Raw genomic sequence first — 19,721 nt, 5'->3', positions numbered from 1 at the left:
CTCTTTCTCATTCACATCTTCAAGTCCAGATTTCAGGAAGCTCCGCACGAGACACTTGGACTCTTCCAGTACCTAAAGCCAAAATTACGCTCTGTATTTTACTTTGAATCTGACAAAATGATTATGAATAATGGCGTGAACAGCATTTTTATACTACTGACTCTTTTAAAACCTAAATAACTCCTTTGGGCACATAAATTAGATTTGATTTACAGCCACAACTCCACTTGCTGATAGTTATCATCTGTAAGAATTAAGGGCTTCTGACGTTTATGCATTAATGTAAATGTTTTTAAAAGGAATGAGGGATTCTGAAGTACCTCAGTCTATTGAAAGGCTGCCATGAAGCACTAGAAGGAGCTGAACTCCCTTCTGTTGAAAATGCGATCCCTTGAAATGAAAATGTGTGAGAGATGGTATACTGGCTACCTGTTTTCTAGAAGGTAGTCTTCAAGGTTATGGAAGTTGGAAACCCAAATGTGGATGTTCTTCATCTTAAAAAAATTACCCTTGTGCATAATTTCCATATCAAACCAGAAATTAATAGGAAAGAGACTTCACTGCAAATAGCTCTTCATTTACTTACATTTTTATAAAAGTGAAATATTTTACAAAAGAAGGCTGTTAAGCAAAATAACCACCCTCTGGCTGTTCTGGAGTTAAGATTTGCTTAGCATATACAAGTAGTCATAACAAATCACCTAAGGATTTTTGCAATGGAACGTCCAAGCTGAAGCCTTTGTTAATTGCTGCAGGTTCTTAAAGGCACAAACAGCAGGTCCATGGGTGCTTGCATTTTTCACCTTGCTTTTCTCAGACCCATTTTTAGAAACATTGAGATTACCTTCTTTAAAATTCTTTTTGAAATATGTAACACCACAAGGAACCCAACTAATCAAACAACACCATTATTAATTCAGAAATTATTGATTTTTTGGGGACAGAAGACTTAGTGTAAACCAATAGAGTGTTTATGGTAAGGCAGACCATACTCTTCACTCTTTTTCAATGTCTACACATGAAGCCCAGTTCCTATCTGGTAACAACAGTAACAACACTGCCATTGCAGAATAGTGTTTCTCTTTAAACCAAGTGAATGGTGTCAATTGCCAATCTCGGGGCCTGTGTATTTTTTTGGTCTGTCTGTGAACAAGTATCCACAGTGAACTTGGATGAGCTCACCCTATTAATGGTTTTTGTGACTTCAGCCTGATTTGCATTCAGGATCTCAGAAAGCAAATCTAGTCTTTGATGGTTTTAACTCTCATCTTTGTCCACAAGTTAGCACCAGTTTTCCTAACAGATCTCAAGAGAAAATTTCATTGGCAACCAGTAACAGTGAAGAAAGGAAGAATTCACAGTAGGGCCCAGAGGTTTTACCCAACTCATATAATACACATTATATCAGCATGATCAAATAAGCTTATGCTACATTTCCAGAGTTTCATTCTTAATGCCTTTTGAGAGATCTAATCTACACTTCATTTAATTAAAAATCTCCTGTGTCTCTACCTTCTCTTTTACAATGGATCTTTTAAATGAAACTGAGTGATGCTCAGACAGTTTCAGGCATAGGAAATATAGCGAGAAATAGCAACAGTTCGCATGTCAGTTACTGCAGTTTTATTGCAGCCAGTATCACTTTATTCACTGCAATTTTTTAAACAAGGATGTGCCCAGAATAGAGTATATCTGCCTGAAGGGAAAAAAAAACACAGGAAGTAAAAATAGGAAAGGATTTTCTTTCAACTTTTATGTACATAAAAGGAAAGTTATAATACACTGTAACCAGACTGTGTTCAAATCCGTCTGTGTCTGGATCTCACCTCTCCTTCACAGCAGAGGTTACCTGGCACTGTCCTACCCTATTGGTGCACTATGTAGAACATTTTACAGAATCAGGAACTATGCAGGTGCAGAAAAGAAGGCAGACTCAGCTGAAACACAGTAGGCTAGAACAATGTGAAAGGCAAATATACTTTCTTACTGGCCCTACAGAGATTTTCCAGTACAGCTGTATAGTTTCAGACTCTTCCAGCTTCAGGAAGGTGGAAAATTCTAAAATCCCCTTTCAAAATATAAGGCAGGGAGGTTCCACTCATACCAGATAGAAGGGAAGATGGAGAAAGGAAACAACTCTCCTTGCCACTGAAAAACAGGAAACTCCATGAGCTCTCTGATCCCTACCCAGTTTTTCTGTTGTCAGCCCTCTTCCACAAACATGGTTGTGGAAACTGAGGACCCACCTTTCTTATGTGACCACACCTTGCCTCTGTGAGATGTCATTTAATCATAAAAGAGTTTGATTCCTTACCACTGCACTGCAGGATGCCATTTCCTTCACTCGTAGCATCACTTCTTGGCTAAATGTTGTTGGCCAAAATACTTGTGACACTAGTCCTCTGCTGCAGGCTTCCTGTGCTGTTAGCTTTCTCCCACAGAACAACATTTCATTTGCCTGTGAAACCAAAAGTTTACTTGATTACTTCTGATTACTTGAGTTATAATTCCTGTAAAAAATTCTCCATACTTGCCTGCTATTTTCAAGATTACATTCACAAATGGTCTCCTGTATCTTTCCATACTGCAAAATACTTAAAGAGGAGTTTCAGTAGCTATTTAAGGATTGTGCAGGTGGCCAGAGCACAGCATGGGTTTCATTTAAGAGAAATGTGCTGGCATATGTGATGAGTCTGTAGTGCTGATTTTACAGGAGTAACTGTCAGTGATACAGTGATACTGTGCCAAGAGTCATGGAACCTAGCACAAAATACTCTGTGGGGCAAATTCTGCTTTGTTATACTGATAAAAACTAAGTAACCTTAATGGAATTATTATGGATTGCCTTTAGAGAGCAGAGAGCAGTATCTTGCTCTGTTACTTCACAATCCTACCACAATACAGACAAGTACTCTGCAACATTATTATGCTAATGCATTTTTTTCCCTTTTCTACCATGATCTTGTTTGCTTTTTCAAGGTGTTCAATCTTTTTGTGTGCAGCATGTGGAATATATTGAATTCTGAGGTCATTTTGTGATAAGAAATTGATAGGGATTTGATGAAATTTCCACGTATTTCATTTCCATCAATGGCAGTTAAGAGAAACAGGTTTACTTTTTAAAGAGAGAAAGGAGAGCATGAATTTAAGAAAGGTTCTTCAGCAGTTTGGGGTGGAAAACCTTACCAGTGCAACACCCAGAATTTGTGGGAATGTGTATGATGAGCAGCCAGCTGGAGTGAGTCGTATTGTTGCATATGGTGTCTGAAACCATGCCTTCTCACTTGCCCAAACGATATCACATAGTGGTAAAATAGAAGCTCCTAACCCAAGAGCAGGACCGTTGATAGCGACCACAATTGGCTTCTTAAATTGAATAAAAGCTTTTACAAAATCCCTAAAATAAAAAATAAAAGAAAGATCTTGAATACAGAAATAGCACTTAGATAAATATCCAATCTTAAAGTACTTAATCTGAAAACAAATTACAACCACAGGTGAACACAATAAATATCATGGCCCAGTTTTACGAGGTTAGAATTGCAAGATACATTCTAGTTTGCACATGGAAAATTTTGCTCATATTTAGTTATTTAATCTTTCTGAGTGCCTGGGACATTAAATAGTTTTGTGTATGTTGTATATGAGCTGACTTTTGTACTTTTTGCAAAATGGTTTTATTGGGTTTTGTTTTACTTCTGGACCAGTAACTCAGGAGTTGTACACACAGCGAATCTCAGTTTGTTCCACAGTGGCTAGTATGGATTCTGATGATCTGGTTTGGATAACTTGATTAACTTGTTATTATAGTGTGAAAGACAGGAAACTTATAGGTGGACTGCTGACTATTTATTTTTCTCAAAAAAAGTTCTCCTATGATCCTATGTCACAGTATACCATTGACAGCAAGTCCCATCAGTGGACTGGGAGATAGTAAATGTTCATGGCACAACAGAGGAAACATCAAGACTCACAAAAGGGGAGTCAGAGATAGAGAGAGAGAAGTGTTTGAACAGGGAAAGAATTAGCTGAGCGATCTGTTGAGTCTTCATTGCAAATGTCTTTATCAAAGGCATAACAAAATAGATGCCCTTGCCTGCCTACAAGAGTAAATGTGAAACAATGGGAAATAAAGGGGAAGTAAATGTGATTGGATTCATCTGGATGAATGAACTAGAACATGTTAAACTGTGCAATGAGGAGATATTTTACATAAGTTACCTACCAGCAACTGTGGAAAGACATCTGTTGAACAGAACTGCCTATACACCAATTAGGAAAAAGCATGAATGCAATTGTGGGCAAATTATGGGCACCAGCAGCTCAGTGCACAGCAGGTACATGGAGACAAATGAGATGCTCAATTACTTCAGAATATAGACCTCTATCAATCAAATTAAAAACAAAAGAGGAGATTCTCTTTCTGTACTGGGTATTTATTAGATCCAGAGTCCATCTTTGCTGACAGGTTCTAGGAAAGAGCATTTTGTCAAATATGGCCTTTGATGAGTTATAGCTCTTCCACTGAGGTCAAAAAGTCCTGGATTTCTCTACTGGAGAACAGGAGGTGTGCCTTGCAGGTGAGAGTGCTGATTTGGCACAAAATGGAAAGCAGACTGAAGAGAAGTACTTCATCAGACTGAAGTGATAGGACATTGGCTACATTTTAAACAAGGAAAGGAGAGACTTGTGGGAATTGATGGAGCTCTGTAAGTACACAGTCTGTAATAAAACAGAAGATCAGAGTAAGATAAAAGAGTGAAATAAGGTGCATCATATTTGTCTGTTTGAGACCACTTCTTTCTAGAAGACAGGATGTTTAAGTAGATCTGTGGTTAATTTTTGTTTGCAGAAGCAATGCTGTTCCCTTATGTTGTTATTTCTTCAGTTGTTTTTGGTTGAGTAACGACTGTAGATCACTGCACCTGATAAATTCCAGAATTTTCAGAACCTTAGCAATTAAGTAAGTAAGACTTCCAAGTAAGACTACAGATTAGAACTTGGGGATGTGGCCAATGATAGGTAAAACAAACTATGGATAAGTGGTGGCAAATGATCTGAGGATCATATGGAGGCAGATGAAAAAGGTGTTGTGGATAAAAGCAGGAGGCATGTGAGGACTGGAAGCGAATATGGAAAAGCAGTTAGGGATGTGAAGAGGAAATGGTTAGATGGTGGGGAGGAAGAACAATGCAGAACACAATGGAGGGGGAGGGTTGAAGGAAATGTGACATCTTCATATGAGTGAGATAGCACAGGAGGACCTGGAAATGGGGAGACAGTGGGTCAGAACATTGAGAAGATAAAATGAGCCTCTAGGATGGGGAAAGGATGGGGAGAACAGAGGATGGTACAACAGATGGGTATGGAACATGCCATCTATGGGATGGACAGGAAGGCTAAAAATATTGGGAGCTTGAGAGGGGAAAAAATGCCTGTAACTGGTTTGCAGAAGCTGTAGTGTCCAGCACTCCACTCATCTGTGTTCCCTGTTTGGTATGTTATTTCTTTCATTGAGTCATCTTTGTACCCAGAACCTGGCATGTTTCCACTTCTCCAAATCAGAAGTTCACACATGTAGTTTCTGGGCTGGAAGAATCTTGTCTCAGTTCAAGGCAGTCTTTGAAAAGGACTTAAATTGTAACTACTGTTGCTTAGTAGAGCCAGAAGCTCAAAGATAGGAAAGTGTCACATGTAGAAGGCTTTCAGTTTTGCTAGAGGATCTCTGGGAAGTTGACCATTGAGTACACTATGGGATGCTCAGGTATCTCTGCATTGTTGCAGAGGTCTTGCTGCAGCTCAGGGCTCAGAAGTTCATTAAAGACTATAAAGAAGCTGAACAAGTAAAGTTGTCATTCTTTGTTTTCTTCTGAGCACATCCAAAAATTTATGTCTTGTATCACATAATAGTGCCTGACTGATGATATGACAAGGCAGCCTGATGCTGGGAATGCCTTCCAGGGAGTCGACTGAAGAGCTCTGTAGGCCAGAGATGCACTCTTGCAGTGCAGTCTGTCTGTCTGCCTTCTCCTGCTCCAGGAGTGCAATGCCAGGCACACATCAGGATGATGGCAGCTTAGGCTGATGGATCTATGTTCAGGGCTTGGAGAGAAGCTACAGTGCCACACATCTCTGAATTGCAAGTCCCAAAGGCAGCAGATGAGGACAAAGGCCAAATGAATAAATCATACATTTGAGATGAGACTTGATGGGTATTTAAACTTCAGCTTTAACTTGTGATCAGTATACCAGATCCATACTTTAGACAGTGGAAACACAGTAATCAAGATTCTAATTTCACTTTAATACTATCTATCTTGATGTAAAGCAGTGGAGGCAAGAGATCAACTCGTGTTTTAGGACATCCTACCCACTAAAAGAGAGAAGTGTACATTTTTTTCTACTCCTGTTAGAGTGTATTTTCCATGAGTGGAGTCCTTTGTTCAAAGAAAGCACAGTGTGCAAAATGGAAAACATAGTGTATTGTTTCCAGAAGTACAATAAAAATCTATTTCCAGTGAGCCTGAAGCTGACAGTCTTGACAAGGAGCAGTACATTGTACCAGTATGTCAAGAATGTTCTGTGAGTCCAAGGATGGAAAAACTGAGTATCATAGTCTGGCTTATACTCATTTAAATGTTGAAATGATAAATATACGTGTATATTGAATGTGTGTAGATAAATGTATACATATAGAATAACACAATCTACACAATATTGACATGAACATGTATATTATATTTTTATATTATAATGGAGTTTGCCTGTGTTTTCAAACAAGAATAGTGATTTTCTTTCCTCATGTTTTTTTTTGGTTCCACGTTACTAAAAATTTCTTACATTAAAAAAAAATAGTAAATTAGGATGTGTCCTTCAAAACTTTTTCCTTTTTTAAACATTAATGCTATTCAAGCATACCTAGGGTCTTCAAAACAGATCATAATTTACTATATTTAAGAAGTACATCTTAAATTCTTTCAAAATAATTACTACTTTGAGAATTTCAGAAGTACTAAACTGAGAATCCAAACTGATCTGTAGTAGTTGTAACCAAGATAATTGGTGGTTAATACGTCATGTGCTAAGCCTCACTTGTGTTCTACTAATATACTCAAAATATATATATGTTTTAAAAAATGATTTAATATTCTTTCATACAATTGTTGCATATGTTTTAAAACTCTCAGAATAATAATATTTATTTGTAAGAAGTAGGAAAAAAAGGGATCAAACTCTCTCCTGGTACAGACTGGTGAAATTTGCTTTAGAGAAGTAATGTCAATTTATACTTGGAAGATCTGCCAAGAAGTATAAAGTGCATCTTCTGATAATGGAAATATTTGGTGGTGTATTGTGCAGACCGATTTGTAGACTGCATGTTACATACCCTGGATTTCTGTTAAGGTAATGTGATATATATATATAAGGAAAGTCACATTTTAGTTAGAAAAATAAAACTACATTAACATATATATTAAGTAATTTAAATTTAAGAAAAAGAGTAGAAAGCCTTCTAGTAAGGTTCTGAAACAGTGGCAGACTGCTAGTTCAACAGAATATGAGTAAGCCATGGATTCCCACTGGTACTGAAATTCATTAAAAAGATGAACATTAAAACAATGAAAATATCTGCCTTTCAGGAACCAATTTAGAACATGGAGCAATAGCTAATTTGGAAAAACAACAACAAAGTTGCATTTGAATTTGGAGGAATGATTTGAAATATTAAATACAGAGAGGTGGAATAAAAGAAATCCCTGTGGATATTAGCACTGGAATAAATGTGCTTTCTTTTCTAGTAAGGAAAGGTCCAACGTTCTTCTTACTAAACAAATGTGTAGGCCTATCATTAGAATGCAATCAACACTTCAATATACAACATTTTTGGACCTGATAAATATCTTTATAATCACACACTGCATTTCATAATTTAGATATCATAGGTAAGCTTGGGTCACCTTATAGCTTCTGCAATCCTAGTGCTTTCCTTTCTTCTGTCATTGGATAACCTGCCAATTAAATATGAGTAATCTAGGCCACTACAGAATACACTTCCCACTGCGCTGAGAAGTAAGAGTTTACTGTCATCAGCTGATGCATTGCACAATGCTCTCCGAACTTCCTTCATGATCTGTGGATAAAGAAAAGTAAACAATTCGACATGCATGCTGTTGCAATATCATTGCCCTAGTTTTACAAACCTTATTGATTTTGAGAGACTTCAATTTTGGGCGCTATTAGTACTTATATCAATTATATAGATATTTATATAATTTTAATAGACTTAGAATGATAACACTGAGAGTTTACAAAATATTTTGTATTTGGAAGTGATTTGTAGATGTTTTCTAATTCACAGTTTTTAGGACTTGGCTCTTTGCTTATACTATGGGAAATTCTAGCTAGCTTATGCTACTTGATTGCAATGAAGTAATTTCAAATATCAGTTTTTAATTCTCATTGTGTATATTCAGGGTACATCACTGTATCCTCAGTAACATGGTTATCACTGCAATAGCCTATTAACCTCAACGCTTGTAAGCAAAATCAATAAACCCCAGATTTCAGTTCTTCAATTACTTTGGTTTAAATAACTTGAACCAGAGCAAGGCAGGACAAGAGGACATCATATACATTAACATGACAAATATATTATTCAGTTTTCTGTGGTCAGTGATACTGTTAAAGTAAAAGTTAGAGCAAAAAAGCCACTTGAGAGAGAGCCATTTTTACATTCTGATTTACAATGGAATCAAGCTATTAATTGCACCATCAATCAAACCTAATAAAAATCTGTATAGAATTGAGCTGCTGGTATTGTCAGAAAATTGCCTTTCATCTGAGCATAATTGTTTTTTGTAATGATTTTTAAAAGGAAATATTATTTCCAAAACTTCTGATGGGTAACTTCTTGTTTGGTCACAGCCCAGTGTAGTGTGTAAGCTGTAACTGATACCAGCCACTGCAGACTCATTTCCCTCTTCTCTGTAGTGATTTGCTCCTACTGAAATAGGGTCATGATTTTATCCAGTGTGACACTTCCTATGCTTAAACATACTGATGTGTCAAAGTACTACTTATACATGCAAAAGTTAAGTCAATTTTTTCTTTTCTGAACTGGAAGATTTGCTGTTAGTGTAGATTTAGGTGAAAGATAGAATGTGGTCAGGGGATTAAATATAGTTTCCACATGACAGAAAAAGATTTTTGTCCATTATTTTCTGTTTTCAAAAAATTCTTTTGATCTTTGAAGTACCTTATTTAAGAAATGTCCCTACAGACAGAAAAGAAGTTTTGTTTATAACATTCTGGGTAGCCTTTATTTAGAAATACTGTAGCTTGTGAGGCCAAGCTTGAACTTGTATGTTCAAACCATGCAGTGCAATGCTACCTGCCTGCTTTCCATACTTGTTTGCAAATGATTGTTACTGAGTGCTGAGGCTGGGACAAGAGAATGCAGGTAACAAACTTTTAGATGTTTCAAGTGCACTTCAGAATGCCTGTAATAACAAGTATGTGACAGTGGGTGGAAGTGAAGTAATTAAAAGCAGCAGAATTTGGAAGTGTATTTGAAATTCTGGTGCAGGCATGAAAATTTCATCAGCTGTTTTACAAGTACTGTTAATTCTCAGTCTCAGAGGCTGTCTCAGCCTTCAGTTGGTAAAAACATAGCAAAACTGCACATTTGGTAAAGAGGAAACAAAGGAAAAAACCCTGAAGCCTCTGCTCAAAGTTAAAGAAGAAACTTTAGAAGGTGGTAGATGTTAGAGTAAAAAAAGATTTCGTAGCTCCACGTGAATGTGAGACTGTCCTCTTAGTTTATTTTAAATGTTCTCAAAATAGGCTTTCTCTTAGGGAGGGTGTCTAAATCATGTCAGAGAATACCAGTCAAATATTTTTACATACAATGAGAAATATTGCTTTAAATATGATGCCATGATATGATACTCCATTCAGCCATTTTCTTTACTGTTTCCCTTCATAAAGTTATATCTGAATATGTGCCATCTCTTTGATCTTACCACTGCTCTCCTTCCAACATGCCATTGCCATTACAAACCTGTCTCTTTTTTTATTTTACCCCTCATTGATTTGGATGGCTAAAGTCATCTAAAATTATATCAAACGTTTGAGCAGAGGTTATAGTACTTGTAGGAAAAAACAATACTGTGTTATTACTACTTTTTCAATGTTTTGGAGAGGGAGACATTAAAGATCTGTAACTATGAACTGGTTTCTCAGATATAGGTGAAAATGGGAAGGATTTATCAGTATTTTGAATAGTATTTTTGAGCAAGAGTGGAAATTTAGTTCCGCTTCCCCACTAGTTTCTAGCAAAAAAATACCAGGAACTAGGAAGCCCTAATGTATTGGTGCTTTCAGTCTCCAAAAAGTGGCATTTAAAAAAAACCAACTGGTTAAGTTTGTCATTAACTTTATCATCAAAAGGTGCTCGGAGTCTCATTGTAATATACCAATGCCAGCAAAGTCAGTTCCCACTCCCTTGTTCTATGCAAAGATTCCTTTGCTGGTGGGGTCCAAAATTCACCTGGTCACCTTGTCACTCAGCCTAGTTACAGCCAACCTGCTGTCACTACTGCTCCACATGCCCTGGCATCAAACTGTCCTCATTAATTGTTTGGGTATGGGTACTTCTCTACAGGTGCTTATATGATTATGGGAAAGCTACTAACAATAAAATAAAGGGTTACAGAACTGTGTATTCAACTGCAGAACTGTAAAGTCCGTATAATTCTAGTTCAGAATTGCTGCCTGTTTATAAGTACAAATTTCTATTTAATGCATTAGTGGATTCAGTTTGCAAATATAGATGTACTGTGGGGTTTTGTGACATTTCCTTGTCAGATTCCATATTATTTTTCTCTCTTCCATGGTCCTTAAACTTCCTCTCATTTTGATACAAATATGAAATATTCCAACTAAATTTTACTTTCTCTAGTGAACCAGATCTAATAATACTATTTCCAGGGCTCCACAGCAGTATTCTCCAGTTCCATGCTTTTTTAAAATAGTCTTTTAGTTAATTTTAAGTCATGGGGATGAAATTTTTATTTGAATGCATTTGACATAAATTTCTGAGGAAGTATTTACAAAACAGTGAAAGTCAGTTCTTTCACTTATCTATCTAATAAATTATAAATTTAAACCAGGCTTAATTACTGTTTTATTGAAACCCAAATAGATAATAAAATTATCGCTTTCTCCAAAGGTGCTTATTTTTGTAATCCTGTCAAGAAAAGATGTTGGTTAGTTCTTTAATAGGAAACCTTATACTGCAAAATAAACATTAAATGTTTAAAACTTCATTACACTTCTAAAAGCTTATTTTAATGCCTCTTACTGGATGTAGGAAATGTTAAAAAGCATTTGGTGCCCTTTGCTTTCAATATTTCTTACATTCTAGGGAAATCAGGAAGCTGGGAATTTAACACCACAGTTATAGAAAGTATCTTGAACAGAAGTCTCCTGTTCATATAAATAGAAATACTAGTTTAAAATGTTAATTTCTCTGAAACCCTAAGGATTCACTGTTGATACTCTTACAGGTAAAATAAAATTTAAAAGTAATTCTGTTGTTCTTAGAACCTCTTCCACAATCATTCTTTTTTACATAAATATTCTTTTTGTTTCTGACTCTGTGCAAAAAGATGATGAGTCCTTTCTGTTTGATAAATACAGGACTTGGGATCCTATAAGACTGGCTTCAGGCAGAAGTACTGGCCAAAAAAACACCTTGTCTTTGTATGAGACTAAAAACATACATAACCCAGGCAGGGGGATTGGAACTAGATGATCTTTAAGGTCCCTTCCAACCCAAATCATTGTATGAGCAGTGTGCTTATATCAGCCTGCAATGGAACCATCAGCTGTTTAGGGTATGCTTTGCTTTTAATCCAGGAGAATATTCATTCCTAGTTCTATTAATTGTGTAAAGTAAAAACAGTGGATGGATCCATTTAATCTTCAGTTTGAAATGGAATTTGGATCCGTGAAATGTGCTGAGTTAAAACAGCAACATCATCAATGGAGAAACTACTTGGGAAGCAGCAAAAGGCCCATGAGAGAAAATGCCCCAGAGGAATTTATAAAGACGAAATATTTTACATATCTATTTTTAAAATGAATTTTAAGAGTAGCAAGCCTAAGCCACTCTAATAAAAAAGCTGTGATGTTTCATGGCACTGGCATGGAAGTTTTATAAAGTCTTGTAAAATATAAGAAAGAATTTCAATAGTGCCTTGAACATTGTGTAGAAAAAACCTCCATTACTGGAGTAACACTGTGCCAACTTTAATCAGTGCAACTGCTGCTGGAAGGAGCATCAGCACCTTGCATGCTAAAATCACATGCACAAACCCACAGGTGTGATGGGATTACCAGACAGTTAGGATGAAGAGTCAGGTGGACTTCTCTATGTTTTTTTTGGTTTTTTGTTTTGGTTTTTTTTACAACTGACTTCTTAATTATTTTAATTCAATTGGCATAAATAGCAGAGGCCAGTGGTTGAAGATCAAGGTAAAACACAAAGGGAAGCAAGACTGCTTAGGGGTGAGAGTGATTTTGTATAAGTTTAATTTTATAATGATTGTGAGCAATGCACACTTTTTTTTTTTCCTAACACAGACATCTGAGAATAATCAGAGCACTATTTTAACCACACTAAGTAGATCTGCTCTGAGTAAGTAAATAACTTACTGTTTGGCAAACATAATTTACTGAATGTCTAATAAAGCTTGAAGTTAGCATTTTTTTAAATGAAATAAAATACACTTTCTTAATTTTGTAGGAATTTTGTGTTTGTACTTTCATTGATAAAAGGCATCAAAACTGAAAATGTTGTAAATGTCCATAAAACCCTCTTGTCATTTTGCTTCACTGCACTGGGTGCAAACTGCAAGGACAAGACATTCTACGTATTCCTCCTTTCAGCTCCTTGGATTTTTGCTGCAATTGCCAGCAAGGATGTGGAATTGCCAATATTGGAGGTGCTGAATTTTGTAGTGTGAATGATCATGGGCTGCAGCCTGGACTGAGGCCAAAGAAGTCATTTCATGTTTGCCAGCAAGCAGCCTTCAGAGGGCAAGAGCTTTCAATTGCTCTCAGTCTGGATGAGTTTTAAACAGACAATCTCAATGTGGAGAACTCATTACCTTGATTAATTCCTGACCATCCAGATCCTGGTCAGTAATGTAGTTTTCTAAAATGTATTTCCTGGGTTTTGAGTGAGCTTCAATAAAGGTTCTAGAAATAGTCTCTGCTGATAATGCAAGAAGAGGACTATTATATGCTTATCATTTATTCTTCCACAGTGGTGGGCTCCTGGCATATTGAAAATTTTCAAAGGATGAAATGGATTGGTTTGGCAGACCTGAAGAGCCTGAATTAATTCACTGCTTAGAGTATTTGAATACTGCTGATGTGGAACAGCACAGCCAACAACGTAAAGGTATGTCTGTTCAGCCTGAACACAGTCCTTGATTTCATACTTTTTCAGGCTCTTGAGCTCTTCCTTTAAATTACCTGCAGTGCCAATTAGTGGTAATTAGTGCATGGATGGAATGATGGATTTGATGCAATCTAATGCGTTTTAAGAAATTAGTATTAAAAGCAGGTGTTTGGTGTTCTGTGTTAATTATCAAGATAGTTCTTTTAAATATTATATAGTTTTAGAACCAGGAGTGATAAATATATGTACCAACAGTTTTAACTATTTAGTATCATTCTGTGTATAAACATCCTTATGTAGGTGTCCATTTGGAAAGGGGAATCAAAGCTAGGGCCCATCATACCTGCCAGTGGTTTTATCTGAAGCTCATTACAAGTAATTAATTTAAAAGTTATTCTTTCTTACTGAACGAAGTAACTCCTCAAAGCTACAATCTACTTTTCCCTCAAATGGTGCTTGAACTCATATTTTGTATAATCTTATCCTGAAGTTACTGTAGAGACAGAGCTGCACTATTTTGTCTGGAGGGCAGAAAAGGTAGAGATCTGCCACACTGTGGGCAGCTTGTGGAGCAACTCTGCCCCCAGCATGCTCAGACAGGCAGAATTGTGCTGGGAGGCAGCTCCTGTTGTTTTGCTCTCTGATCTCTGGTAACCCCCCTCCATCAGGCCATTGCTGCCCACGTGCACCACAATCATGTTGTCTGCTCTCCAGGATGTGCACCCTGATGTAGGCATTTATTGGCACCCCTTTTGTACTGACACAGGAAAGGTAAACTAGGGCTGCCCACTGTGGTGGGATCACAGGGAATGGAAGTAAAAGCTTCTCAGCCCTTCCAGTGACCAGTATACATACTGGACTAGTACAAGTTACAAGTCCAAGTCTATCTCTAAGTGTATAATGTTCGGAACAAGAGAATTCATTAATATAATTGATATGTTGTACAACTTCATGCAATTCAACTGAGAATAGAGCCCCTAATTGGTTAAGATTTCATAAAAAGGACTCATAAAGTGATTAGAGAAAAAGCAATTAGGGATCAAGGTATACTTTTAGAATTACTGTCTCAGGATACAGCCTGAAAGTCCTCCATATGCAACAATGGGAGCACTATTTAAATTACTAGCATGAGTGAGACCAGCGTTCTCCTCAGGATGGTAAATATCATAACTTCAACATGTGAACAACTGCTTCACACAACTCCATGCTGGAAATACTGATCGTGCCTTTCCTTTCTTTACTTCCAACTTCTGGTTTCAGACACGTGAGTTAAAAATTAATTTCCATTGCATTCGTTTTGATAGGAATCTCAAGCATGAAAAAGTAAGATAAATCTGAACTCCATCTTTCTTTTTTAGGATAATCAGTTAGAATAAAAATACATAAAATCCAGTTCAGGTGCAGTGTCTCCAAGATAACCCACATATTAGGATGGCTTTCTGTGGCTTTTATGGCTACATGCTTACCTCTGGGGTGAGTGCATTGTTATCTGAAGTCTGACTCGACAGCAATATATGTGTGAAACCATCTTCTTTCCGGACTACGATGTCCCTGAACCGGCAGTTACTTTCATTTTGACGTACACTATATCTTAGTCTCTTATCGAAGACATAATCTTTCTCACCATCTAGTTTCCTCTTCACAGTGCTGTGTAGATTCAAGCCTCCATTGGCCAGAGAAGAACCTTTCAGACGGAAAGAATCAAAGCATAATTATGTCTATACCTTCAAAGAAATGGAGCGATACTTTCTATCAGCTTAAACATGGCTCAGTATTCACAGTAGCCTCTATGTGATAAATCTGATAAATCAAAAATATGCCTGGCCAGTCAAATATGGCCTCAAGTACATACAGTACTTTTTGTTGTCTGATCAGACAACTTCTAGATCCAAGAATTATATAGTGTGTAGAACTAGTACTCTTAATGGGATTCAGTTCTGCTTTGAAGATGAAAGCAATGGTCTTTCATACGAATTCGTTGTGATCCCTGAATTCATAGGAAAACTCCAATTCAACTTTGGAAGAACTTGACATGATAGGTTTAGTCCAAACCCCATCTTTCAAAGTTATGTTTTCTTCCTTTTATGCTGACCAAAAATTCATCATCAGTTTCAAATGATAATCTGAGTAACTTGTTGCACATCTCTATCTGACAATAAGTTAAGGGATTTCTTACTTACTAAGCTGACACGAGTGGCGTTCTCTTCCATGAATCCTTGAGGTTAGCATTCCAAGTAGCAGTTAGCCATCCTCTTTGCTCTTATCCTAAGCTTCTGCTCATTACATTTTACAGTAACAATAATGACTAATAATTACTGACTTCTGACTGACAGTTATTATATTAATATTGAACTTTGCATATAGAAAATATGGATGCTGATGCTGTTTTGGAGGATATCCAGCAATAGGGAAAAAAAGGAATTATGACAAGAAAGATCTAGTTCCTCCTTAAAACCAAATGAGAGTAATAGTATGTCAATTTTAAAAGGCAGTTTACTCTGACTTACACTGTGTATGAACTGTAAACTATTACTTTGCTTATGTTTACAGTTCCTATGTAAAGAGACAATATATTATGAATGGTAAAAATGCTGAGTCAGAATGTTAAAAATATCTTTAAAAGCTTTTTATGCAAGACTCCTTTTCTAATTGCAGATGTTTCACACTAGTGCCATTAAGATAAAGCAGAGACAGGTTGTAGAGGAATAGGGATTAAAGTCACTCTGTTAATTGAAATAGTTTCCAAATCTGTTTTTTTGTTTAAAGAGACATGAGTCCACGATATGCCATGTTTAAGAAAGACCAAGAAAGAGCTGAATGAAAACAACTTTGTTCCATTCTTTACTCCTGCCAAAGCTGACCTGTTCAGCTTCTGGTATCAAATAGCCAGGAATTTTTAAAGGGCAGACGACATGAATATTACAACATGAATTTAAATGTTATAGTTGAAATGACTGGTATCCAATTAAAAATACTCTGCTGGAACAGAATTGAATGGTGAACTCATAACAGATTATTCTCAAAACCAAAGTCCCTTACCCTCATTGTAGATTAGTTGTGTTTCAACCTGATGTTTATGTAGGTAACTGAACTGATACCCCTCAGCTGGCAATAGCCTGTGGAATTATTCCCTGTGTTTGGAAAGCCTGTACATCCACTGCAACATTATTTAACACCACTATTTAACTGGTGCACCACTTGGCCTCATCATGTAATGTGTGCATGTGTGTACACATATATCTACACAAAGAAATGCATGTTGGATAAGAAGTCTGCTGTTTTAGTCAATCATTAATCTATTTTTCATTGTTAGATTAAGAGATTCCAACTAAAGTATTGCCTATGTTATACTGAATAGAGGATTTAACTAGTGAAATGCAAACATTGTCAAATTACATTAGATCATTAATTAGGAAAAAAATGCATTTGAAGCCAGCAGAATTTGACACTTGTTTGTTTGTTCTTTTTTTTCACAAGAATTATCTACAAGTGTAGAAAACACTATGTGCTTCAAATTTAAAAATTACGAACAATTTTTTATGGCATGTTTCTCCTTTTTCATAAGGTTTAGCTACTGCCTATATTTTGACATGTATGCTTACAAATATCAACTTGTGAAGTTACTAATGGAAAACTAATAGCACTGGGAAGAATATACTGAAACAAATTAATTATTTGACTTAGGCAGAGTTTTAAATATTGCACTTTTATCTATTTAATCCTTACTATGTTGCTTGACCCAGCAATAAGCTACTAATATGTAAAGAGTTACATCTCCCAAAAAAGTGTAAAGACCTTATAAAACCAGAGGCACAGATGACCACTGAATGGAAGATGTGTCAGACTAACTATAGTGATTAGCTACTTAGTGTTGAAGATTATGCCATATCTATTTTAAATACAGATGGAAAGAGAATGATAGAAGATTAATTCACACAGATAATCCAGCTAAACAAAAAGCCTCATAGTAATAATTTTGGGTTTTTTTGTTGTATTCTTCTTTGTTTGAGTAATGTATTCATTCAGTTTGTAATGAAATATATGATGTAAGAAACTACATATCTGATAACGATATTTTAACTGCCTACACACCAGCTGACAGAAATTTAACCACAGGAAAGACCTAAATTAAATATGAGATAAATACACAGAGAAAAGTGGCATTTCCAAGAATGGATGCTTAACAGAACAACATATAGTGAATAAATTGTTGTTTCAGTTTATACTGTGTATCCCTGTAATCTTGCTTAATCTGATAAACTGGAGAAAATGATCAGCAAAGTCCAAAGACAAAGCAAGCCAATTTAGCATGTCTCTTGCATGGATGTGATGGAGCTACTGAAGGTTTGCTCTGGAGCATGAGGGTTAATAGTTGGCACCTGCTTAATGCACACAAGGGTAACATTACCTTAATATGTCAAGATGAAAAATTATGGTGGCATAGGAAAAAAGAGGCTTTCTTAAAGCAATCTATACTGCATATGACAGAAATTAAGGATGTCACAAATTAACTAAGGAATCCTTAGTTACCTCTAAATGCTGTTTACTGGCTTAGTAGTGAGTCATTGATGCTCAACATACAAAAAGAAAACAGAACAGGTGAAAATATTCCTTCCTTTAGTGGGGATTTAATCTAATTATTACCTTGATTTTCATCAGCAGTAAATCTTGTGGAACACCTAAAAACACACTGATGGTTAGAAGAAGTTTCAATATTTTTAAATAAAACTTCAGACAGCCCCAGACTACTGGTGCATCTAGTAATCCTTCTCCAAGAATGGCAGTGAAGGATGCTATTTAAGGAGAAAAAGCAAGTATGGCCACTATCTGCAGTCCTTCCCCATGTACCATCAGTAAGTGTTCCATGGGAATGTGAGCGGATTCATCTTTCCTGTTTCCTTCAGTATATGCTCATGGACCTTTTAATGGATTTCTCTAGTTCCTTTTTGAGCCTGTTGATGATGTCTGCCTCCACAGCCTCCTGTGGTATGAGTTTGAGAAGCTGTGCAGCCACTACACAGTGAAGAATTCTCAGTTCAGCATTTACTTCATCTGAGGCCTTGATGATTTTGTAAACTTTGATCATATTCCCCCTCTGCCTTCCCCTCTCCTAACTGAAGGCTCTTTTAATTCTTGTAATCCTCTTAATTTTAGTTGCCTGTCCCTGTATCTTCTCTTCTGTTCCACGACTGCCAAAGGGAACAACATGTAAGGATGTTACTGCTGCTAGTGTTGGTACTAGAAAGTGCCTAAAGATCCCACATTGAGTCTGAGACTATATGAAGCATTGCAGTAAAAGTTGAGCAGCCAAATAGTAGGAGAGGAAAAGAGAGAGAAGATTGCAGTGAACCTCAGATCACTCAGTGCTTCAGAGGACTTGGATCTCCCCATCTCCTTTCACTGCTTCTATCCATGCTTCTATCAGACACCTCCAGCTACTGTTATTTTCAGATTTGTTCTTAGTGTTCCATCACAGCCAGTTGAATGGAGCAGTGGCTGTGTCACCAACCCTAGGCTTTGACCCTTGTGCTGGCACCAGTGTGCAAGTAGACTGTGAACTGACCTGAGGAACTGTCTTGGCTGGAAACTCACCCTGCAAAACCAGGGTTTTCAAACAGATAAACTTCACCTTGTAGCCTCAAGAGTACTAAACTGGTGGAGGGGAAAGGATGCGAATCAGGGTATCATCAATCAGGGTATCATCAGAAAGAGGGCTGGACTGTTCCTTTTGCTAGCAGCATGCATTTGTGGTGAATGAAATGGATCAGAGCTAGGGCTTTAATTTTTCTAGGTGAAATAAACCACGCTCCTTACTCTCCCTGGTAAAACAGCCTGACATTCCTCAGTCTTCCCAACAGCATTTCTCTGTCTCCTTTCTGTCTTTCTTGTGGGTAATGGCTGATACTGTACATACTTGAAAGCCATGTTCTGTTGATAATTTCCTAATAATTTCAGACTTCTCCAGCTAAGGGAGCATCTGTAAAATATCTAAAAGCAATGAGTTTTTATCCAAACTGAGAGAGCAAGCATATTTGGTCAACTTTTACTGCCAGTATTTCTCCAGAATAAATAAAAAAGAATAAGCTAAAAAAATAAGAGAAAGCAGTGACTAAGTTCATAGAGAGTATTTAAATTAGGAGCACCATGAGACTACAAAGATTTTCATAATGGAGAAAAAAAGTGGTAAGTGATACACAACAAGCAAAAATTCTTCAGCAGATGGTAGAGAAATAGAGTGATGTAGAAAAGGGAA

At 36.7% G+C, this 19,721-nt stretch overlaps 1 protein-coding gene across 1 annotated transcript in view; it reads right to left on the bottom strand.

Moving 5' to 3' along the window:
* The window catches only part of CDYL2 (chromodomain protein, Y-like 2), a 51,794-nt gene that overhangs the window by 235 nt on the left and 31,838 nt on the right, over positions 1 to 19,721 (bottom strand). The window contains exons 4-8 of the mRNA XM_010006246.1: positions 14,935 to 15,152; positions 7,959 to 8,131; positions 3,187 to 3,397; positions 2,315 to 2,458; positions 7 to 72 (exon numbers count right to left, since the gene is read on the bottom strand). Of these exons, the coding sequence (XP_010004548.1) occupies positions 7 to 72; positions 2,315 to 2,458; positions 3,187 to 3,397; positions 7,959 to 8,131; positions 14,935 to 15,152 (812 nt within the window). The remainder of the gene's footprint in view (positions 1 to 6; positions 73 to 2,314; positions 2,459 to 3,186; positions 3,398 to 7,958; positions 8,132 to 14,934; positions 15,153 to 19,721) is intronic.

Source organism: Chaetura pelagica, unplaced genomic scaffold, assembly GCF_000747805.2.
Source record: "Chaetura pelagica isolate M959 unplaced genomic scaffold, ChaPel_1.0 scaffold139, whole genome shotgun sequence".
Classification (NCBI taxonomy): Eukaryota; Metazoa; Chordata; class Aves; order Apodiformes; family Apodidae; genus Chaetura; species Chaetura pelagica.
The sequence above is the reverse complement of the archived record's forward strand: the minus strand, read 5'-3'. Positions and strand labels throughout refer to the sequence as shown.